The sequence below is a fragment of the Apaloderma vittatum genome, unplaced genomic scaffold (assembly GCF_000703405.1).
Source record: "Apaloderma vittatum isolate BGI_N311 unplaced genomic scaffold, ASM70340v1 scaffold2973, whole genome shotgun sequence".
Taxonomy (NCBI): domain Eukaryota; kingdom Metazoa; phylum Chordata; class Aves; order Trogoniformes; family Trogonidae; genus Apaloderma; species Apaloderma vittatum.
The window spans coordinates 1-25316 of NW_009708396.1; the positions used below are offsets into that span (position 1 = coordinate 1).

Here is a 25316-nt window from a genome sequence, read left to right on the forward strand (position 1 = left end):
TCAGGATGATCTGCTCCATCAGCTTGCCTGGTACGGAAGTCAAACTGACAATCTGAACAACTGCTTTAAGTTGATGGGTGTGATGTAAATTAAAGATCGAATAGGTACTGCACTTGAAAGCTAAATCCACCAATGCTATGAACAGGAAGAAACAGACACTAAGAAAAATTTCCTTGTACGCAGATGTACACGGGAACTGATTTTTCACTAGAGCCATTACTCTCTAAAATTACAAAGAGATGGTGCCACTATGAGAAGCAGGGCTTGGTGATCTGTTGATGCTCACCAACCAACAATAGGCTTTGAAGAAAACTACTCGAATCCATTTGTTGTGAATGCCTGAAACACAGCCAGAAATTATGACTGTGGAAGAGTAATTCCTAATGTATTGCAAGGAGTAATCCATAAATTAATTCTGCCTGCACTGTGCAAAGCATAGGTACCATTTACACACTGACTGGCATTACGTGATTTCTTTGGGGTTTGTGGATCTTTTGTGAACTTTTACAAGGTTCTTTCTCCTTCCTTTTCAGTCTTTTCCTCCTTGAAAAACTATCTTTCATGATGATTTTGTCGCAATGAGAAAAAGATGGTTATGATCCCATTAAACTCTGGGCAGTTCTAGAGCAAACTGTAGATGGTTCGAGTTTGCATAAAACACCTGTAGGAACTCTACTCTAGTTGTAGCTGAAGCTGACTGAGGTTTCTGTAGATTGCTATTTAATTCAGAAGGTAATATTAATCGGTGCAGCAATAATAGTACTCAACATTTCCACGATTTTATGGCAGTGCCTGACAGATGCTAGTCCTGCTCTGCAGGAGAACACCACAAAGAGAAGATATTGCAGAACACTCAGATAAAATCTCTCCATATCTCTAGCCAAGATTCCTTTACTTCTCAGGTTCTGCTGATTCTTCAGCCTTTTTGCAAACACATGGTAATAAGAAAACACAAAGCTGTTCTATCCTTTTACATATGCACATTGCTCATGAAATGACACTTCACCTTTTCCTGAAGAAAAAATAGTTTTGTATTTTTCTTGTTTTGAATTAACCAAAAAGCTAAATAATGAGTACATTTGGCTCATTTTCAGTCAAGGACAGAATAAGCAACTTAAAAAATTGGACTTTAAAGTTACAAAAAAAACCCAAAATGTGTTAAAGCGTCATGATGCTTCTCTTTATCATGGTCTACGTAGCACAAAAATAACTGCTTCATTGTGGGTTTTTTTGTGTATTAGTTCAGCTTCACACATCAAGGAAGGATGTCATCAAAATTGGGAATGTTAAAAAGAAGGACTTTTTGTAAGCAAAATGTTAATTCATCAAAAATGAAAACTTCACAGAAGCATCTGTCTCTTTAAATGAGAACTTTACTGGGAATTACAGAACATCTGCTAAAAGTAGAGATGAAGAACAGCAGCAAAGGCATTCTGACTAATTCAGAATAAAAGATGTGAACACAGAACTCCCACATCCTGGATGAGTGGTATAAAGAGTGGGCCAATACTCCCCTCATCTTCTCCCAGCCATACTCAGTTACCTTTTGCTAAATAGTCATAGGCCTTGCTTTCACTTCTCATTGAAGCAAGTATCAAGAAAGAACAATAATTACAAAAATATCATAAAACTAAATTCTTGGTTTCTGCCCAACGTCTATTATAACCAACAAGTTAAAGTTTCCTTTTTAATGTATTTTATCAAGGAATCTGAAGATTCTTAGGTTTAAGCCTACTAAGATCCAAAATTATATTGCAGAAATAAGAATATAGCATTGCAAATGCCATTCCATCAAAAATTATGGAAGCATCAATAAAGTTTCTGAACTTTTTGGCAAGCTGCATAGATAACATTCAATTAGATTTTTTTAATAGAGGAATACTCAAATTTGATTTTTCAGTAGGGGAAATAATAATCTGGGGAAAAAAGACAAAAAGTTTATTACCTGGTGTACAAGTATATATTTTCTATAAATGCCAACACACTTTTGGCAGTAAATTATCATCTACCACAAATACTCATTTCCACTGTTCCTAAAGAATGCATTGAGTACTTGCTACTAACACACCCAAAAATAATTACCTGTAGTTCCCCATGTGTCTATTTTCATGCTCCTCTTTGGAAATCTGTTTGCGTACTTGTGCAAGTCTCTCCTTCTACAAATCAAGAAAATAAAACAATTAAAACAAAGACAGTGTAAGCCATGGGAAAAAAAAACAAAGCACATTTTTTTCTTTCCTACCAGTTCTTCTTTTCTCCTTTCCAGTGTGTGGCGTTGCTTCTCCCAGTCTGAGGAACCAGGCAACAGTTTTTTCATCGAACCTTGACCGTACAGTCTTTTTTGAGCCTCAGCCTTCTGTTGAGCTAAATTTCTCCTTTTATCACTTGTCCTGAATCATAGATGATATTAGGATACATCAATTCAACGCAACTGCAATGAGATGCACTTTCATCTCAAGTGTATCATCTGCACTTTCCAGTCAGACAGGTACAGTTTATGGCATTAGAATTGAAATACTCATATGAATTTTTTTAAAATACAAACTTTAATGGCTACAACATTTTCACACATTAAGGTGTACTGTCTCTACCCTGCACTATAATTTAATCTACTAACATGGTTTCCCGAAGTGTAGATTTTTTCCAACATAGCCTAACCAGAAAGTTTTCCCATAAAGGGGGATGTTTTTGACTGTATGTGAAACTATTGCAAAAACAATTTTCCTGTGTAGACACATACACATGACTGCACTCATATCCCCACTTCGAGACATGTTTGGAAAAAAAAAATTTAAAAAGTATGAAAGTACGAAAATTACTATTACTGCTCACTTTCTGCAAGCACATGAGTAAGAAGAAAAATTAAATTCAGGCTGATTTCAACAGCAAAACTGATGACAAGGGAATCATTTACATTTTTAAAACATGAAGGTGGAAGAAAGGTCTCAATTTTATCCTTGTCCAGCTCAAATTTAAAAAGAAATTAAAAAAAAAATCAAAGCAACAGAAAAGGAGTCTGAAGAAAAGAGGACAAGTTTACCGTATGTTGAGAAGCTTTAATGCATTTAGCAGAACGCCTTTTTTTACATCATAGTCTATTTTTTGATCAGTTCCAAAGCTTGGAGCACGATTAATCTGAAAAAAAACCCCAAGATATAGAAGATTCAGGAACGTTTGGGTGCACTGGGAACACATCTATTGTAACAGGCTTTGGAGAAACCATTCCTTCAAATGTAGCAGAGATTAATAGAATACATGTAGAGAAGCTCATTTTTGTTTGTATTTTTTAAAAAATAGAGCACTGAGTATCATAGATACTGGGAGCCAGGAGATGTACTCTTCAGCCACCACCCAGACACTTACAATGAATACTGTTCAAGTCCTGGCGCTATGAATCCATTCTAATCTATTCTTGGTTGCTGCAACCAGAAAATTTACCATGAAAAGTGCATTATAACAGACTATGTGCCAAGCTATGGTAGTCCAGCAGAGGAAGAGATAAACTCTTTCCTAGCTTAGAGTCTGAAAGCAACTGGAATACTTCTCTAAAAAGTAACAGCTATGAAAGGACAGAAAGAGGCTCTAATTCAAGGTCTTCTCAAGTGCATTTAAATAACAGTTCAGTTACACTCTACAGCAACACCTAGAGATCCAAGTTATTAAATCAATACATAGTGTGAAAACATAAAATAATTAACAGCCTCAGTCACAACAACCTTATAAGCTAAGTACAAGAGATTAAAAGTGTTACCATAAATATAGACAAACAAGGGAAATGCAGCTGAGAATCAGTGAGAATAAGTCAAACAATTAACAACCAGAAGTCCTAACCGGTCACTGTATAACCACTGCCCCTGCAGAAGAACTTCAGTTTTTGGAAGACTTTGAGGAGGGATAATGAAATAGCTGCATCAGTGTTTCTAGAGCACCTCCCAGGTGGTATCAAAATGTACACATGAGCAACGAGGGGCTGCAGTCTCACCTTGGCAGTGAATGAGCAGCGCTGACTACAGAAGGGACAGATACTAAAGAGCTTCAGGAGAGAAAACTAATACCAAGTGGCCCATGCAAATAAGGAAGTTATAGTTAGCATGTTCAAAGCAGAGGGCAAAAACAGTTCATTAAAATTGCAGTTTAACGCTTTAGATACATTAGAGCAAGTTAGAGCCTCTGCAGCTGTGGGACAGAACGACTGGCTGGCGAGGCACCAACTATCCTGCGGCTGAGGCCCCACAGCCCCATCACTTATATTTATCGCCTTCGAGCTTTGAGAACCAGCTTGTTTGCTGGTTTTGCAGACGGGCTGGCAAAGCGAGCAATTAGATCTGATGCTGAAAGAAAAAACACAAAAATTCAGCAGAAGCACTGAAAAAGCGTATCCACACTCTTTTTTGGAAGACTTTAACTCTTATCTTTTACTGACCATCTCCTTAGACTGACCTGTTCATTTCCTATCGCATCACAAAGGCTTATGGATTTTTTGTATGATGTGATAGTACAAACACTTATCGATACTCATTTTTTTTGAAATCTCACCATTCCACTTTCAGCTAAGCAAACACTTAAGCGTTCAGAGAAACAAACACAAGGATTAAAACCCAGTTCTGCAAAATTTCATTAGAGAATGCTGGCAGTTGACAAGACCACAAACCCATCGCATCTCATTTTCAACATGAACTTTAAACAAAACACTTTAACTAGAGCTGCATTGATGAAATATAGCTGATATGTGAAATAAGTTGGAAATATTCTGATTCTGAGATATCATATCATCTAATCCAGGAAGGATATATCTATATTTAAAAACACACGTGTGTGAAGATCCAATATGGAGCCTTACGCCATCAGTCCAGCAAATACCTAAGCAGACAAAAAGCTCACTGAAAAGAATATACATAAAATCAAGCCCCAGCTCTTTATTCAGGAGAAATGTTAGGTGTTGAACAAAATCATATTCTGTACCATGTATTGAATTTTTTTACTCCATATGAACACGCAGCAATAAACAATATCCTACTTTGAAATAATGTTTTTGTATGCACTAAAAACAGGTGAACTGACAAAAATACATTTATTAAAACTTCCACCAGGTAATTTCTCTTTTTTTATGTACAATCATAGAATCATAGAATGGCCTAGGCTGGAAGGGACCTTAGAGATCATCTAGACCAACCTCCCTGTTTTGTGCGGGGACGCCACCTCAACTAGATCAGGCAACACATGGGGACTGAGCAGGAATCAAACCCGCGACCTCGGTGTTGGTCCTCGTCAGCACCACGCTCAAACCACTGAGCTAACCTTAAATCCAGTGAGACAGCAGTTAGATACAAAAACTTAATTTAGAACATGTAAAATTCCATGTTGGTCCAATACTGAGTTACTAGAGATGCACAGGCACATGCTTACACAGCACTGAAGCACCCAACTTGAGAGCACACAAAGCTGCACGCTGCTGTATTTATATTTGGGTTAGGTACTTCCTAGATTTACAACAATTTGAAGCATAATACTGGGCATGAATTCTGCATTAATAAAATGTTATAAATATGCATTACTTTTATCAGCACCAGTGAGAATTAACACCATGAAAAGCGTAAAATAATTTAAGTAACAGTTTCTCTCCTACAGGGTGAATTTTGCCAAAAACCTACATCTGGCACTTCTGAACAAACAAAACTGTACTGACTGTGTTTATTTAGCAAAAAATTAAAGTGGGGATAGGAAAGATATAAAAAGGCATTTTAAATAGTATTATGAAGAAAAATGCTATTATGAGACATTACACAATCACTCCACACTAAGGTTTCTGTCACTTCACTACACTCATTTGATGGGCTGATACAGAACTTAGTAAAAACTGGAGGACCACTGTATCGCCTGCATCCTCGATTTTCTGACATACCATTCATGACCCCTGTTTGAAATCCCAATCCTACTGTGACCTCAGTCCTAAAGAGTAAGCAGAGTGGCAGTAAAAGCAGTGATCCAGTTCCGGATCACTGCAATCTTCAACCTTGGTTTCATAATTAAAATTTCACTGAATTTAGCACATACAATTAATCAAGCTGGTTGCATGCACAGCAGTTGTGTAGCTTAGCGCATTTCAGAATTATATACTTGTCAATAGAGGACCTCGCATCTGTAATGCTCCTGTAAAGACTTCCACTCACAGTTATATTTGCAAAGAATTCTGATTTTACAAAACTTAAAAACCATAAATGTGTAAGATACACCATTTTCTCCTTCACCAAGACATGGGATAAATTTCAGTCTGGCATTTCACCTCTTTACCAAAACAGTCAAAGAGCATATTCTCACCTCCCACTGCTGCAGTCTATTAGTGTGGAGCAGGAAAAGAAATTTTCCACTATCTGTCACATATACCTACTGAAAAGCCCTTTCAAATATAAAGAGAGATTACATGAATTACTTTATAAACCTAAAATCAATTGAATAAAACATGAAATCCCTTCAGTAACAGGAATTTAATCTCTGTTCAATCTGTAGGACAGCATGAACATTTTGGAAACGATCTCGTTCTTTATTAAAGTGATGGAGATTGCTCACAATAGAATTCAAAAAGCAAAAGAAATTTATAAACCATAAAAATCCTATTATACAGAATGCTGTTAGTGGCCATCGAGCAGATCTTTGAATAGATGATCATGAACTTCATGATGATCACGAAGTTCATTCTAATCACTCATTTCTAAACTTCACAAGTTGTGAGAGTGCTAACCACCTTTTTCTTAGCTTAGGCAGAAGACTGGTTTTCCATTTAAACTAACACAAATCCAAGCTGTCATGCTCTGCCTATTTCGTTGTCTCGGCACTGGGGTTCACAGAAAGTGAGGAAGCTGATCCAAATGATCCACACAAAGATTAACTTCACCAGAAATCATTTTTCATTGGTCCTTGATCCTGTCAGGAGGGAATCATACAAGTACCGGTGCCATCACAGGGAAGGGGGTGTGGAGCACACCTTCAGCAACAGCGAGGAGCAAGGCAGACAACTCGCAGGCCAGTACAGTGATCAGGTTATGCCCCACAGAACTGCTTCATACGGGCACAGATCCGCATTTCACCTGGGCCAGTGCAACCGCAAGCTGCCCCGAAGGCCTGGTGCTGCCCCTCCCCTAGTCCTGCCTTCGCATCACTTTGCCCCCACACACACCAGACCAAGTGTTGTACAATCCCAGCGTGAGGCAGCTCTGAGGGCTGAGTGGGTCTAAAAGTATGGTTTGCTTGGAATTATAAATTTGATGTTCATCCAAAGAGCAAGCAGAAACATCTCATCCAATAGACATGACCACCAGACAGAGGCGAGTTGCCAGACCAGCTCTTTGGGCAACTGCCCGCAGTAACACCATGTTACACGTGAAGTCAGGCTGCTCTCTAACTCTTTATTCACTGGAAAAGTGTGAAGAGTAGGAGTTACACCAAAGGCAAAAAATATTGAGCCAGTTCAAGACCTGTGTGATTAGTGGATTCATTGATACTGAGAGCAAAGAAAATCCACAGACAAATGTCAGAGAGAGGAAAAAGCCAGCAGACAGCAGGAGAGACCCACAAATGGCTCTCCAAGGCAACAGAGTGAGAGGTTCCCTGGGTACAAGAACCACTGAAAGGAAGTCTTTTCTCTTATAAATAAGTAGCATTAACCAGAAGGAAAAGATTGAACCAAAGAGTTAGATGAGCAATTTCATCAGTTGCTCTTCCTAATGGTAACCAGAAAGGTTCTAAACATTGCTAATTCCTTGGGTTAAGGGGCAACTCCGCTTTTCTAGCTTTTCTTTTACATATATGTATATATAAACTCATCAAATAATTGAAATGTTGACCTTGCTGAAGACCGTGGCAGGGCAGCATTAAAGGTGCTCTGTGCTCACCTAACTGATCATTAATGCCCATGTGTCGCTCCCTTATTAATGCTGCCTCATTGACTGTGGTAGAAGTGCTTTGTCAAACAGATACAGTTTTTACTGAGGAACAGAAGTAAAACAGGTGTCCTCTGTTGCAAACCTACAAAGAAAATAAACTGTTCCTTTTCAAACTTATAAGCTGCAAAAGAGGTCTTAAGGAAATGATAAATCAATGAATATTTGAAAAAAATAACTTATAGACATGAATATTCAAATTTCATTGTGTTTTTACAGACTCTCAGGAGTGGAAGAATAGGAATTTTCCACACTTAAAATTTGCAGTTACAAAGCTCAGAATTCCTTTCTTAAAGTTATTGACACCACATTCAATTCTACTTTACACAACAATATAACAATTGCAATATTACTTTTCATACTATTCTTATTTGAACTTCATACAACTTAAGGAAGACACTGAAGTGAGCCCATCTCAACAGAGTCACAGTGTTGGCTGCTCACCCTGACACCAGAGACTGCTGTTTCAGTTAAGAGCAAATTCTCAGGTTCTCTATGTATTTTAAATAGTCTGAAATTTATTTACAACACTTTTCTACACTTTGAAATATGCCAGAAAACTGAATAATTTGGTTTCTGTCCTGTTCAGATCAAACAGCACAGTCTGCTCAGGAAATATTTATATAATAAATACACATACTCTTGAAATGGCAGTCCAAGAGCTGCTGCTTGATCATGTAAGGTGGTGAAAAGAATGTTTCTGAATCCTCTTTTGTGACTGTTAAGCATAATATTAACATTGCAGGGCATTCTCTGTACCTGACAAAATAATTCAAAATTTTCTCCATCAACTGTTTGAATCTAAGTCATGTGCTCAGTGGAAAGCTGACACAACGTGCAGCTGGAAGGATTTTTTAACTATAAAGGAGCAATGGATAGCCTCACAGTAAAATCTAAATGGGTTTAGACCTGTGTGAAAATCACATAGGTGTGACAAATTTCAGTGTCCATAATGCCAGTTCAGTTACTTCTCAGAGGAGAATCTTACCTTAACTTCTCTGTACGGATGAAATGTTAAGGTTTTTTTTCCCCTGAACAAGTAACTTGCAGCACATTTGCTTTGCATAATCACCTGTGTGCTTTTATCAGAGCATCAGCAAGGGCCATATTTCCTATTTCAGAACAATAACAGAAACCCCCAAAGACGATGAAGAAAGATTTTCTAGATACTTGTTTCTCTTATTTTCTTTCATTCAGACAAACTTTCCACATCATGCCACCATGGACTATTCCTGAACTTTCCCAGTCATTTTACTGTGCGTCTCCGAGGAGCATCCAGTCATCTTCTCTAAAGTCCACTTCAGGTCTGCAGTGACACCACAGAATCATAGAATATCACCAAGCCCAACTCCTTGTCCATCACAGGACTACCTAGAACTAAACCATACAACAAAGAGTGTCATCCAGATACTCCTTGAACTTTGACAGGCTTGGTGCCATGACCACTTCCCTGGGGAGCCTGTTCCAGCGATCAACTAACTACCTGAAGAATCTTTTTGTAATGTCCAGTCTGATCTTCCCCTGGCACAGCTACACCCCATTTCCTTGTGTCCTACTGCTGGTGACCATGGAGAGATCACCAGCACCTTCACCTCTGTTGCCAGCCTTGAGGAAGTTGAAGGCTGCAATGAGGTCACTCTTCAGTCTTCACTCCAAGCTGAACAAGCCAAGTGACTTCAGCCACTTCTTGTACATCTTGCCCTGAAGGCCTTTCACCATCTTGGTTGCTTGCCTCTCTCTGCACATCCTCTAATAGTTTATTATCCTTCTTATATCAGGTCCCTTCCAACCGAGGCCATTCTATGATTCTACGGCCAAAACTGCACACAGTGCTCGAAGTGGGGCTGCACAAGTGTGGTGTAGACTGGGACAGTCACCTCCCTCGCCTAGCCAGTGATGCTGCACACAACACTCCAGATGTGGCTTCGCAGGTGCCAAATAGATCACTGGCATCAACCTGCAGGTCCAGTTAGCCAGCACCACTGTAAGTGCACACTGACTCATGCTCAAGACATTGAGATAGACAAAGCATGACTGAATTTAGTTTATTTTGCTGAAGGATGGCCATTTTCCACAAGCCACGTTGCTGACTGAAATGCAGAACTTGATCTCAGACAAAAAAAAATTACATTTATACAGCAGCCTTATGAAAAAATGCTATCACAGGAATAATTCAAGTGCCAACGAAATACGAGATACATTTGAAATGCCCTTCCACATGGCTCTAGTCTAAGTAGTACAAGAAATGCAAATACTATTACCCTATATACTCAGCTGTTTGGTATCTGCATGTAATTTTACTCATATAAGGAGCTAAGTGTCTTCTTTTGTCTAATGTCATCATGGGTGAGAATCTTCAGAAGTCTTGGGCAAAAATATTATGTTAAGAAAACAGCTTTCCCCTTAAAACAAAGTACTGTCCCTTATTCTTCATGTGCCTATCTCTTGCTTCCGGACAAGCGATGATAGCAAAGGCCTTGAAAATCCAGGGGCTCTGAGATACACGCTGATCACAGTGGTTAAGTATAGTGTTTGCTACAGGAATGCAACCTTGTGAACTAGATAACACTGGATATGGGGATAACAAAGAGAACACAGAGCAGAACCCAGAAAATGTAAACCAAACAACTTAGGGTAAAACTTGGAGACAATGCCAAATTGCTGGCGAGTGAATGAACAGCCAGAAAGTGGACAGTAGCAGCAAACGAATAAAAAATAACCTTACGTGAAGCTAAGAGCAAAGAGGAAGAAACCTTCGCAACAGTGTGTTCTTCCTGGTGGAGAACATAAGACACTGACAACTTGCTATAACCACCTACCCATCTTTTTTTGGAGGAGCAGACCTCTCCTGCCCTTGTTGGCAGGAGTAGATACCGGAAAACTTATATATGTGAGCTTTAACTACTTTATTAATGAATTAGCAATAGTCGCATACTTTGTCCTAAGATGTCCAAAGTCACTTTAACTGGACTATAATAAAGTTTTGAATAGATTTTCCTAGTTCAGTTAGACTAAATAAATTTGTAGATCTGTATACAAGGTGAGTTTCTCTCACCCACATAAACTGCAAGGGAAGTTGGGCACCCTGCAATTGAGGCAGTTATTAAAATGGGACCTTTTTTTCCTAGGATCACAACTTTGTGATCCCAACTGGATATAATGAGGCTGAACAAGGCTAGAGTCCATCCAAGAACTTTAACTGTATGATTTTCATATTTACCTAAAATAACACAGATTTAAAATTTTGGTCATAAAGAGTAAAAGTGGATTTTCTGGGAACCAAAGGAAATGGAGGTAGCTCCTACTCAGAGAGGACGGAGACTGCGGAGACTGCACAGACACTTGCCAGGAACGTTTGATGCCACAAGATGGCAATCATGCATTTCCCACAGCCCTCACTTTGGTAGAAGGTTCCGGAAGTTCAGTAGCATCAAGGAGCAGGAGAGCTCAAGGCAATATGGACAAAAGTCAGCTCGGGAAAGCAGAGTCATTATAACGTTGCACAATTTATTTCTTATATTAGTTTATTAAGCTATCTTCGTAACAGAAAATCTACATGAGGTATGGAAACACGAAACTAGATTTACCATCCTAATCCTATTTTGGCAGTTCTCCCATAGCACTGGGAACATTCAGGGCCTTGTGATTAGTGCTCGTTACCACTGTTAGAAAGAATGATTCACTCCCCTAAGGGCGTTTTGGCAAGAGGGAAATGGTGGAAAAAAAATAAAAGAGGAAAGCTGGGGAAGAAGCCAGAACTGGTTTAGGAAAAGAAAAAAAATACATATATAGATATGCATACACACAGAGACACTGCCTATGTATTATATATAGCCTGTGTGTGTATATATATACGCACACACCGCATATTTGATCTTTACTACACCACATACAGCATACATACAGTGTGCATACATATACGTACTGTGTGTTCTGACAGTGCTGAAAAAAGCACAAACAAGCACAGTAAAAATTGGTGGATGAGTACAGAAACGGAATCATTTAAGTTTCAATATCTGAAATTTCTGTCAGTTTAATTCAATGTCTGACAATAAGTTGAAGGACACCTGTATCACCAAAAGTGGAAAAGAAAATCATTAGACTTCTATAAATTAAAAAAATTGCCAGGTACACAACTCCAAGTCGTGAAGCATTCTCCAGCAATCCAAAATACCAGAGCAGCATTTACTACTTTATGAGATCCCTCCCTAATAAACAAAAGGATTCTGGAATAGTATGGGTCTCAGAGCAGAATCATTATCATAAAGGGTGAATCAAACCTCCTAAAACCTCCACAGTGCACGTAAACACCCAAGGAGATAGAGGAGTGTCCTTCAGAACAGATTCACTGCACAGGTTCACTCCTCATCTTCACCAAGAGATCTGTCACCATTTGCTACACGGCTGGATAAAATGCACATGCAGAACACCAGTCGTAATAAACAATACATATACGCAAGCTATGACAACCTATAGATGATAATCTGGAAGTGTAGAGCTAAATCAAAGGGATAGCAGGCTTTGCTCAACAAAAACAGACGGCAGTGTAGTACAGACCAACTTCATGTCATGTGCTGCTTTTGGCTAGCACATCAAAGCCACCAAATAAGCCCATGTCTGCATGGCAACAGTGGGGGAATTTTATTTTTCCAGTTAAAATTATACTGAACCCCTGAGAGAAAGAAGCACGACAAAATAACTTTTGACATTATTAATTTCCTGAGAACAGTATAATGTTATAATAAAGTTATAATTCAGTAAATTAACTGTGCACATTTTGCTCATCAGTAGCCAAATCATATTCATGATTTATTGTCAATTTTTAATTTGTCAAATTATCAATATTAGTGCATTTTGCTTTCTTCCTCCAGCTGTACAGCCTCCTAACCAAGTAACATAATGATATAAGACAATACGAAAGAAAGAGAAGTGAACCTCATCTACATGTTATCTGTAGCGCAATTAAAGAGATGCGATAGACAAACGTCAAACATTCCTGGTTGAAAACGTGTGCGAGCACTACTTAAACTTAACTGTAGCACTAGCATATCGGAGGAGGAACATTTCTTCCAGTCCATTCAGGCCAATTGTTTGACAGCGTTTCAGGTACATTGATTTAGCTTCTCCTGTTTATGTGGGTGCTTTCAAAAGCCACGGAAGAGGAAAAGAACACATATCCCTCCAAAAAAGAAAATTAAGAGCATACATTCACAAAAGTTGCCAGAGCCGTATTACAGAGCCATGCTCCTGACGGAATATACATAGCACCTAATTACTATAAACAACATCCTTCAGCTACAGTAATAAATGGATTAACATCACATTTCTCATTAAAACCTTCAAAATCATCTGAAATGCAACACTCCTCCAGGAAAACATTTCACTTTACCTGAGTGTCCAAAAATCACTGCAAGGCAGTGTTTCCATACGGATGCTACAGAAAAAGCACCACCTATGCACTCAACAACAGCGACCTGCTGCAATGAAAGTTTTCGTACATAGATATGGATTCAGCTGGGGCCTAGTTAACTTCAGCCTTAAAAAACCACATTTGTTTAAAGAGGTTACCTCCAGGAGCCATGGTTTTAGTTTTCTGTCCAGCAGAATATCAAATCCTAGGACTTCAAAGCAGACACTGTCACTTCCTGGTGCTTGCCCTGGCCTGCACATGCGGTAAGCGTGAAGAACATGTGGCTCTGCAACTATAAGAGTCTTCACTACTAACTCCTGCAAGGATTTTTTTCAGAAAAATGTATCAGGAGAGAGGACACCAATATATATCAAACTAAAACATTTCAAACTTTAATCTTTTAAATTTCATTAAAGTAGCTACTCAAAGCAGATTTAAAATACCAAATGTTCTATAATAAAAAATCTCTTTCTATGGTGCAACAGACTGAATTATTTATATAGCTCTAGAGTTTATTGTTATACTTTCTATAGTGCCTAAGTACTTTTAGATATGTAACAACTTAAATACTAAAGGTACATTGGGACAAAGTATAGTTTAGCAAACCTTCACCCATTTCATTTTGCAATATATTTTTAAATTAATATTCTCAGAAACATACGTACAGATAGTGCCTAAGCTCTAACAGTCTTAGGCCTATTCCTCAGCTAAAGACACCTGTAACGACCACTGACTTCAGTGGCACAAGGCTGAGTCCACAGAAACACACGACACCGAATACAATTGTGTAAAACTTCACGCATAAAATTCACTTTATACTCCAGAAAAGTCTCCAATGGGATGGTTCCTTTCTGTCATATTACACGTTAATAACTGTTTGAAAAGGCTTTTGTCCTTTGGAAAAAGTTTAACACTAAAATTGTAAGCAGACTCTGAATTTAGTCTTTTAAGAAAACATAATCATCATTTGTATTATGTCCTTTGTGGCATGCATCGCTGAGAATTTGCATTAATAAAGTTTCAGCAATCATTCTGGATTCCCATAAAGAAGATGGCAGAAGCAATTAGTTTTCTAAGAATACACAAAGTAAAGCAAAGAGAAGCATATTAGTTTTATCTTACTGAAATATCATTCCAGAATTTGGAGACATCAAGATTATTAGTTTCTAAAAATTCAGTAAACCATTTTATGGAGCGTTTGCTTCCTTTGTCTTCTGTTTCATCCCGTTCAAAGTGTTCGTTATGTTTATTGACAGAGTAGTTAGTCAGATGCATATACAATTGACTCTAAAAAAAAAGGGAAAAAATTTTTTTAAAAGCCCTTAAATATAACTCTAGAACGGTCAATTCAAAATAATTAAAATTAAAAAATCAATCATTAAACAGTCAAACAGTTCATATTTGCAAATACACTGTGCAGATTCAGTGTTTCTGATTCTGGGAGATTTCATTTACTGAATGTTCTATCCTTAAAAAAAAACGCGTGCTCATATTTAAGTGAGTTGCAGTCAATGCATCTAACACTCAACATCTGTCTAAGCAATATATCTACCACTTCAACAAGTCTGCATGTAAACAACTACCTAAAAAAGTGAAAATCAGTTACCATAACTCACAAAATGATTACATTCCACGAGAAGCAAACAATAAAGTGCTATTTTTGAAGTGCTAAAAAACCTGGCATCTGTTTCATAGCCAATCCCACACTTCAGTTTTCACTGTAATTTCTTTATGAGAAATGTTCTTGTTATAGTGATACTTTACAATATCTTTTACATATAAACTCATCTGCGATGTTGGTATCTGTTAAAATTGCTCATTCTTGACTGGCTGGTAGCCATACATCAGAGGAAGGTAAATTTCAAGATATATATTACATAAATGAGTGAGTGCTATAGGTCCTTTACAGAGCAAAACGTCACCAGCAATAGATTCATGTTATCAGCTGCATTCAAAAAAAATAAATATTACTTTTCCAAGGCCAATTTATAAATCATGATTTATGTTTACATTATCTCCCAGTATAGATATTAATTCAGCTTTCCACTTACACTACCATTTTGACTGTCTTCATCACAGTGACAGTTCTCCGTCATGTTTGTTTCTTTCCTGAATGCAGTTGATATACTAAGCTGCCCACACGCCTTCTGTTTCAATTCCTTTTTGATAAGATAGCCAATAGGTAACACATGCCTGCTGCTGACATTTATCTCAATGCACTTACTTATCTTTCAAAAAAAACTTAATGAAATTAACAAAACCAATCAATTTAATTGCAAACTAATGAGCAATATATTGTATTAGTAATGAATTTCTCCCATGGCTTCCAATTACTGCTTTGAGAATCATTCTGAAACCTATTGTTTTTGAGTCATTATAACTGTCATCCTTCCATGAAATTTAAATTATTTCAGACAAAAGCAATTATCTTTCAGACTATAAAAAAACAAAGTGTTTTGTTAAACATCCAAACTAATCTTCAGTCTGAAGTTATCTGCACCAATGTCACTGGGGAACAACGTCACCCAACGAACAACGTCATTAGTGATAAGCCAGGTTATTTCATACCACAGACAAACTACAACACGAACAGTTGGGAGAACTCAGAAAAAACTGCTTTTCTGCTCATCCGCTCAGAGCATATTGCAGTTCTGCTAATGCCGAGATTAGTAACAGTAAAAAAAAATACTAACAGCAAACTATTACATAATATATAATACTGGAACTCTTCCAAATACACCATTTCTACTGGACTACCAATTATACCTGTATTCCTCAAAGGTGCATGAAGAGACAGTCACTATTTTAAGTGACAAGTAAGGAAGAAGCCTCTCCATATGCTGTGTATTGCATAATTACACTGAAGCAGCTCTAAAAGTATACGGTATGAAAAATGAAAGATAAGGTAGCAACAGAATACAGACTAAGGTATAAGAAAACCTACTGATGCCTCCCAATGCTTCAAATCTGCTTCTTTCTTAATGGACATCTGCATTTTGGTCTGTGCCAGAAGAGAGCGGTTACACCTCTCAGCATGGGGAAGTGCTACACAGTTAACAGTAGGATTAACGTGTCCAAAAACTTCAGCATGTCCCTTACCATTTTTTGGTTCTCTGCAAGTTTATCAGCAGCCCCGCACACCAAGTATATCCCCTTTTCCCTACTGCAGCCGTCGCTGATGGCACAAGCAGCAGATTCCTTCCCATTCAGGGACTGCAGGGACCACACTCATGCACTGCTCTTCTCCATTATCGTTTCCCTGCCTGCACAGGTTCCCAGCACAACGGCTGAAGCATTGCAGGATCCTCAGCAGAAGCTCTACACTTCAGGGATGTTAAACAATGATCTAGCAGGAGATAAAGTTAATCCGCCTCCTCACCCAACTCGAAAGTGTCTCAAATAAATATAAAAGCAATATAACTCTCCTTGGAGTGATTTTCTAGGTTGAATGTCAGTAACTGACATCTTTTTGATTTCTTTTAGGAAATATTTAAACTCTTTAACATACATAAATGCAAATCCCTAATTTTTTAATTGAATCTTATATCACAATTTATTTTATTTCACCTTGTCCTCACACCATACAGGTAAAAGTCTACATGCATAAGCAATAAATTGGAATGAACTCCAGCTTACCAAATTTGAGTCGCTGGGAGGATGATACTTCTCTGTGCCCATTCTCACCAGTCCATCATGATATAAAAATACTTTTAATGGATCACAGGAGGTAACAAGAATATATACACGTAAATCAAACTTGTAGCCTTCCATAAGAAACGGTTTGTCAAGATATTCCTGAACAATCAAGTGATCCTGAGCTTGCAACTTTTCTCCATTTCTTATTAAAGAGATCCTGATGAAAATAAAAGTTATTTTAAAAACACGAAACTCTGATATTAGTCTTCAAAATAGATTTTCATGGTCACCTATCCAGGTAGTCATGCCAGAGTCTACCTACAGACAGAAACTTACATGTCTGATTTATAGGACAGAGAAGAAGTTCTATTTGCTTACATGGCTTTTCTTTTCCTGTCCTTTATGGCGCTTCACCAAACAAAAAAAAAAAGGCAATAAGCCATTTCAGAATAACTTTGTTTCCTTTGATTCAACTTTTTTTAATAATGGGTTCCCTCTGCACTTAAAAACTGTTTGGCAGAACGACCAGTCTCCAACTTGTGTGATTATTCCCCTTGCAGCTCTAAAAACAGACTTCCAGTCATTGTCATAACTTTTGTCTGAGGCACAGCTTGCAAAGACCTCTCAGTGCTAACCTCACTTAGTGAAGATGTCTGCAAAGCAGAACACTGATCGGTGCCACTCAGGATGGCACAGATTAAGCTTACCAGTCCTCTGTCCCAGTTTCGCCACATCAGAATAAAAACCGGTTTATATACAGATTATAAACTGGCAGTGCTAACTACATAAACTTTTAAGTAACTGTATTAGCTAATATTTTTCAGAGTTATAATTATTAACCTCAAACTCCCTTGGTTTTATTGCCTTCATCTTACCCTCTATTATTTATGTCACATTTCAGTGTTCTGATGCTGAATACTTCTAAAACACCGAAGTACTTTCCAGGCATTTCTCTGAATTATGCCACTACTTTTCCCTTCAGTTTATCTTTGACCTTATCAAGAGGACTGGAAAACAAGTAAATGGAAAAGTTTGGAGGCTGTACTTTTAATTTTGCTATATTTTTGATAACTGAGAGTTTTGCTGCACTGCATAATCCAAATCAATATTAAAAGCAGTAAAATGTAAATATCTGAGAACATATATTAGAAATATCAGAACAAATACCAGAAATATCAGAACAGAGTTAAGAATTTATCTTCTTTTTTTACTGCCCAATCCTGTCACAAGCAAAACTGGTTCAACTCCACTGCAGGTCACAGTGTCTCCAGGGATGTCGCTCTTCCAGCACAGGTGTCACCTCCTTCCAAGAGTGTACCACATCCCCAACAGCATCTCCTCTGCTTCTCCCACACTTCTTGGCTGCTGCTCAGATATGTTTATGCTTCTCCGACTGGCTGCAGTTCTGGTACGCAATGGGGTGCCTGGGCAGGTCTCTGAGCTGGGAAAGACCCTGACCCCCCACACACGACACCCCTGCAGCCCCCAGCCACCCAAACCCTGCCAGTTATGCCCAATACAATCTCATCCCGTTAAGTCTAAGCACAACAGATCCATAAATATTTTTTTTAGATAAAGTCACAGTGAAAATAATACTGATCTTAACAGTTTTTTGAGTTTCATCAGAAAATACATTCTCTAATTATGCCACATTCAGAGCATTAAAATACCATTTCAATTTGGCTTTATATTTTAGCTGTTTCTGCTCATAAAGCCTTCGTTCATTACTAGATACATCATGCAACTTGAAATACAATCTTATTAATATACAGCTTCTGTCAATGTTGCAAATAGCACTGGATTCCACCTTCAATGGGTAAGAAGACTGAGGTTAACAAGCAACTTACCCGTGTCCCATTGCACCGTTAGCTGGTTTGACTATGAACGTTTTCTGTCTGCGTTTCTTCTTCAGTTCTTTTACATAGTTCTGAAACTGTGTATATTCTGCAGGGAAGATCCATGTTCGAGGAATAAAGCTATACTCCTGAGGCTGACTCTTGATCATTCTGCAGGAAGGTATAATTGAGTTAAAATCTTTTAACTACTTTGATGTTTCAGTCCTCAAGATTAAAAAGCATTTACAATAATCTGACAAGGAAACTTTTTTAGCAAAATACGAAGACAAATTTTTGTAGCTGTTTAAGAAGAGTTAGAGCTCTATAACATAATCACGCATACTTTAAGAATAACAAAAGCAGACTCTCTTGTATTGTTATCATATTTGGTTATTATTTTACTGGCATCCATCTCACTCTTGTTATAGGTTTTCTTCAGTTACTCAGATGATTTAACCATACTCCTATTCTTAGAAGTATTAAACTTACAATAGACCACGTGATTATAAATCTTCTCCTACCTAAGAGACTCCTGTATTCCTATACTACCTCCTCCTTTTTTTTTTTTCCCCCTTAGGAGGGGTGGGAATATTTAGCAAGTATTTTAATTTTCATATAGGTATGTGTTCAGGGACATATGAGGATCAACACACAAACAAAAAGATAAGACCTGGAATATCTGGAGTTTAATTAATTACAAGGAATTAATTTAAAATTAAAACAGAAGCAATTCAAGAAGAGTTTTTTGTCTTTTAAGGTATTTCAAAAGTAAGAAATTGTCATAAATATATCTTGACACAGGCCAAGCAACTGCTCCTGCACCTTCAACATAGGGCAAAACACACAAGCTTGGATCTGTGCTTGGTACCAGCACGTTACAATTACGTTTCCCTGAACACTTTTGTCAAAAGAAAGCCAAGAAATGCAAAGGTAGACGAGGAGGAAAATAAAAGAACTAAACCAAAAATGTTAAGATGTCCTAGGGAACAATTTCTGAAACTGAGCCTGGTTAAAGGATGCAGCAAGGTCCTGATCTCCCTGCTTTAACAGCTGGGGCAGCTGAGGTGAGCAGAACTCATTTCACAGCTCTGTTTGTGCAGAAAAGACAAACAGAAGAGACAAAATGGTAGAGAATTCAGTCAGTAGGAGTTTCCATCACCCAAAGCGATGTATCTGGCAGATGGGAAGCATATACCTGCACCAGACTGGCGGAGTATGCGCGAGATACTCACGGCTTAGCTTTAAACACAGGAGTGTTAGTATAGTGAGCAGCCAAGTTACAGGAGCAACGTGGACTTGGTGGTACTGTGCAGAGGGCTATACCACAGCTCCCAGCAGAATAAATTCAGTCTTTGCTGAGTTAAATACTGGCGCAGCTAGTTTGTTTCAGGTACTCAGAATATCTGAAACTTCATACACAACCTTGTACAAAATTAGTTTAGTTAACTCAAAACTACAAGTACTCTATAAACACAGGATGGACACATCTAAAATACAAATATCCACAGACCCACAGAAAGTGAGTGGATGATTTAAAAGAAAGTAACTGATATAGGAAGTTCCCCAACTTTGATTTTTTTTTAATAGCACTATGATGAAATTTAATACTTTTAAATTCATTACACATTTAAGTATACTTCTGCTTTTATAATGAAAAGTAACAGCATCAGAGTAACTTAAAAGAACCTTACAAGGTAATTTCAATTTTTCAATTCTACTATGATCCTACATAATACTCCTGATGCAGCATAAGACACTTTAAGTGGCTCAAATACTGGTGGAAAAAAACAGAGCTGCCAAGTACATCTGTAAGGCTAGGACTGTAGCCAAGCCCTGCTGGTATAATAGATACACTGTCACCAAATTGTTTAGCCAACTATCCAACAAACACCCTGCAGAAACTACAATAGCTACAGCGGTCCCGAAGTACAGCTGAGGTTCAGTGCTTCTGTTGCTTCATTGTAACTATTATTTTAACAAACATGGTTTGATGAAAGCCACCAAATATTCAAAAAAAGTTTTTAAAAGCACAAATAGATATTATAATTCATGATTCATGCATATTTTAAACTACTCTCTGTTATATATTTAAAAATGTTATTATCTTGCTAAGTGAATAGCTTATCTATGCACAATTTTTCCTATTTTACAGTAAAAAGCAATTTTCATGTTAGTTTCTATCCTTCTCAGAATTATTTATCATAAGTATCCTGAAGTGTTACACGACAGAGACTTGTCATTTAGCTTACTCATAGGTTTCCATACACATACTGTCTACTCAGGGAATACAGCTTCATGGTATTCTAGATAGAGTCTAGAAATATAGATATAATTCTAGATTATTTTGTGCCTGCAATTACATCAGTTCTATGTGCATTTCTCTATCCTATGCATAACTGGAGAGACTACAAACACTTAATTATACGAAGCAGAACACTTAACCACTGTTTGTAAGTTTTGGTGCTCACTAAAAACTTCAATGGAAGAATTCAGCTCTGTTCTTCCCTGCTTGGCCCTGTTCAGAAATGGCTCAGGGATACCAGCAATAGCTTGTGGAATCAAGACCTGCTCCATTACAACAGTCAGCACATCCGATATCTGCTTCTGTGGGCAGCCACTCTTCCACTGTGCTGCTCTATCCTGTAGCCTTGGCAGTCCTTAGTAGGAGGTCTAAGAATTAAATAGCAATTACTGTTCCTCTGAGTGCTATTTTAGCTCTCACATGTGGTCAGGCTGTGCTCTTGGTTCTCAGAGTGCTTTCTGTGCAGAAGAATTACAGATGTTGAACAAAATGCAGGTTACTAAAGACATGACTTGTCAGTTTAATAACACAGGTTCTGCTGCCTAGGTTACAAGGTCCTCTGCTATTTCAAGTATGAAAGAAGGAACAATTATTGGTCCATGATCAGTTCACAAATCTACTAAACATAAACAAGGCAGGTGCTGCAAAAAAAAAAACAAACAAAAAACAAATATCGCAAACATGGGTCTGTTCCCATTCATTCATCCAGAGCGCCTGGAGATCAGCTGTAAGAGGAATTCCTGAAGTGCAATTCCTCCAGAAGAGTATTTGCCTCTCAGAGTCTGGTAGATGGGTTCTTTCCCTCCTTTCCACAGAGCTTGCATAAAATGGAAGGGTGATACCAGCATAACAACAAAGGTACATGGAAAAGAAAAAGAAGAATCCACTTGCCACAAATTCTCAGCAGTTATTTCATGAACTCTTGATGGTACAAAACCCAGTTATTCTGCACAAGTCAGCAAGCGGAATAGAAAAGACTGCAAGCAGCAGAAAAGCAAGAGAACAGCAGTAGTATTTCTGCACAATCCTGTTCAAATAAATTTTAAGACAGAGCAGCAGCTGTATGGAACAAAATCCTCCACTCTTTAGACAAGAGCCTGCCCAGCCATATATCCCAACTGACTTGTGATTCCACATACGTATATCTGTTTCACAAACAGTCTCTCCTGAATTTTATAAATTAATATTATTAAGTACTGAATTGTGAGGCCAGTACTGTGAAAACACAGACTGATTAAAACCCTGCTACATCTATGGATAAAGTTAAATCACAACATAGATATGTTTGACCCAGAATTTTCATATCAAGGAAATTACTCCCTTCTTATCTATAGTATGTACAGTCTCCGCATTGAATACCTTTAAACTGGGTTTCAGACTCAGAATTCAGTAGGTTGAGAGAGGTATAATCAGACTGTATTTGAAAATAAACTCTTTAATATCCATTCACACAAGTTATTTTTTCTGTTCTACCATTACAGCATATAATGCCTGGGTGTATATATATATTAATTGCATTATAAAATAATTTGAGGCTCTCCTACTTTCTACAACGCACAGGCAGAAAACTGAACCCACATCATTCTCCACTGAAGTCAATTGGAGAGATACAGTAGCTACAGATCCAGGACCAGGCCAAAGTTCTTAAGGAAGTCTAGAAATTACTCTTGGTCTTCCCATAATCTCTTAGTAAAAAAAGAACAAACCTTACAAGCAATAATTCAGTATTGTACTGCATTAAATGCTATGGCTGAAAAACTTATTGTTAAAAGAAATATTACTTAGTCATGTTTCTTGCCAGAAAATCCTTTCTGCAGATTTCTCCCATTCCTGGAAAATGGTTGATTCTCTGAGGATGGAGAATAAAAGGAAGTTAGTTGGCACCTTTGAATTTTCCTGGCATATCTAGTAAAATCATTTAAAACATTCAACTGCATGCTCAGTCAAACATAATTAGTTTTACATATGAATTATTGAAGATAATATCTTATATTATACTATGCATTCGTAGCAATACTAAAGATGTTTTAAGTTTTATTCTCCTCCACCAGCCTGAGTGTTCACATTGATTTATTTTCTGACATGAAAGGAGACCATCACATTCTTGTTCACAAAGCTGCCTAGGAACAAAGAATGCCAGCAAAAAGCAACGGTAAAGAAAAGAATTATTCATTCACAGAAACTGTGGAGAGAGCTCTGCTTCTTAACTTACTGCTTAAAAGCTTATGAGTAACTTATAAATTATGTTTTGCATCTTTCAAAATCTGATCATTCACAACACCCAACTGGCAGAAAAAAAAGAACAGCCCCAAATCTTTAAAAAAACAGATTCCAGGTGGTATGAACAAAAAAGAGGACAGGATTTTAACTACGCAGTAGTGTCGCCTTATTACAATCCAGTTGGTGCTGTTTTGTGGGGATTTTTTTTTTCTCCATGCAAATGTAACTGACCGAAAGTGACACATTCCTGAAGTTTTCAGAGCGAAGCAATTTACTGAAATCATGTCAGAAATCCTAGCTACCGCACTTACCTGATAATTCCGAAGTTCAGCAATCTTTTCTTGCTGCACAGCAGAATCGCTCCATATAAGGTTGGCTGTTTCATCTTCATCACGTGTTTTCACAAATCCCATTTCTTGTATCACTACTCGTACTACAGAGAAATCACACACTTAGGAAATATTTTGAATCTCTAAAATAGATTAATTTTCAAAGTTTAAAAAAACAATTAAGATTTTAAACACTTGAATATTCAGCCCTTTGTCCACGAACAATGTTAACATGCAAGCTATTATTTTTCTTGCAATATTTCCATCAGTCTACTGCAAACCTGTTATTACAATGTTACAGCACCTTGTACTGAGGCTGGAATCAGAGCACAACCACTGAGGGGAATTGTAAAGAGCTTCAGGGCATTCCACAATCATCTAGTAAAAGTCCACTTGCACGGCTTTTAGACTTAATCTCAGCTACCACATATGTCAATTTTAAAACAGTGATGACTATAAGTGTCACTGCAGACAGGGGACAAGAATGTCTTCTTAGTCAACGTACAGGACTTACAAAAGCAATAGCATTATTTTAATATTAAAAAGAAAGGAGGAGGACTAATTGTGTGCCAGGCATAACTCAGTTTCTAGGAGAAAAGATTTCTCTGAAGTAGTCCCAAGCATCAAAATACAAAACATTAGTAGATTTTACTGAGAAACCTCTGCAAAATAATTAAAGTACTTGACATTAAATTTACAATGGTCATCTTTCAAGGCTTTAAGTAAACTTCCAAACACATACGTAATTTACAATTAAGGGGTTTTCCACTTTTTTTTTTTGCCTTTCAAGGCACTTCTCTGAGTAACAAATGGGGAGTAACAGATGCAGTGTGCAAAGCTATCAATTCAATGCTACAAAAAAAAGACAAAGATTTCTTGGAAATGTCTCACTGACAGCTTGATGCAAAATCCATTAATTCACTCTATTAGTTAGCAATTCATTCACATATATGGCTATTAGGATGAAAAAAAAAAGTTACTTCCTACCAATTTCATATTTTGTGCCAGCAACATTTGCAGTGATGACTCCATTTTTCTTCTTTCTGACTTTCCTTTTAATTGTGCTTTGATAGGGTAGTTCCGAACTCAAAGTCAGAGGAGTGGTTCCTTGGTTATCTTTGAAAAATAAAGTTGTAACTATCAACGTCTTTGTATCTCACATAACATACACAAATGAACTAAAAACACATTTATTTTGCTGCAACTCAGAGGTACAAGCATACTGCATAATTAATAGGCTATATTAAAAATCTAAGACTCACATACCTCCCTCATTAGGCAAGGATGGCATTATAACCTAGGATAGCGCAGAAGCAGAGTTCAAATTCCGTTCCAAGTTCTCAGTAAATGATGGAGCTGACAAAGTGAAATTATTTAAAGCTCCAGTCATACCATTTCAGTCTCTGGTTGTAGCAAATATTAGTTCCGGAATGGATAGATACCTGTGTTAAAAAAAAATACAAGAGACTTTGTTATAAAGAAGTCCTGAAAAGATCAAAACAGCAAAAAAAAATAAATATGGAAATGCTTTTAATATCAATTCAAAAGTAACAGTTATTTTAAAAGACTGATCAAGTTAGTATAAACCCAACACTTAGTACACTACAATTAAATTGGTTTGTTTCTATGAAAAATCATTTTGCAGTA

The 25316-nt window shown here is 37.5% G+C and overlaps 1 protein-coding gene across 1 annotated transcript; it reads right to left on the reverse strand.

The window, feature by feature from the left end:
- Nucleotides 1–2053: 2053 nt before the first annotated feature.
- Nucleotides 2054–25095, reverse strand: TTLL7 (tubulin tyrosine ligase-like family, member 7; the record flags this gene model as incomplete). The annotated part of the gene is given in 11 exon segments (XM_009866527.1): nt 2054–2156; nt 2243–2390; nt 3041–3135; nt 13506–13664; nt 14470–14634; nt 16984–17200; nt 18831–18989; nt 22902–22969; nt 23652–23773; nt 24657–24785; nt 24936–25095. Coding segments are annotated over 11 exon segments (1390 nt in total), but the record flags the coding sequence as incomplete, so codon positions are not given.
- Nucleotides 25096–25316: the final 221 nt, after the last annotated feature.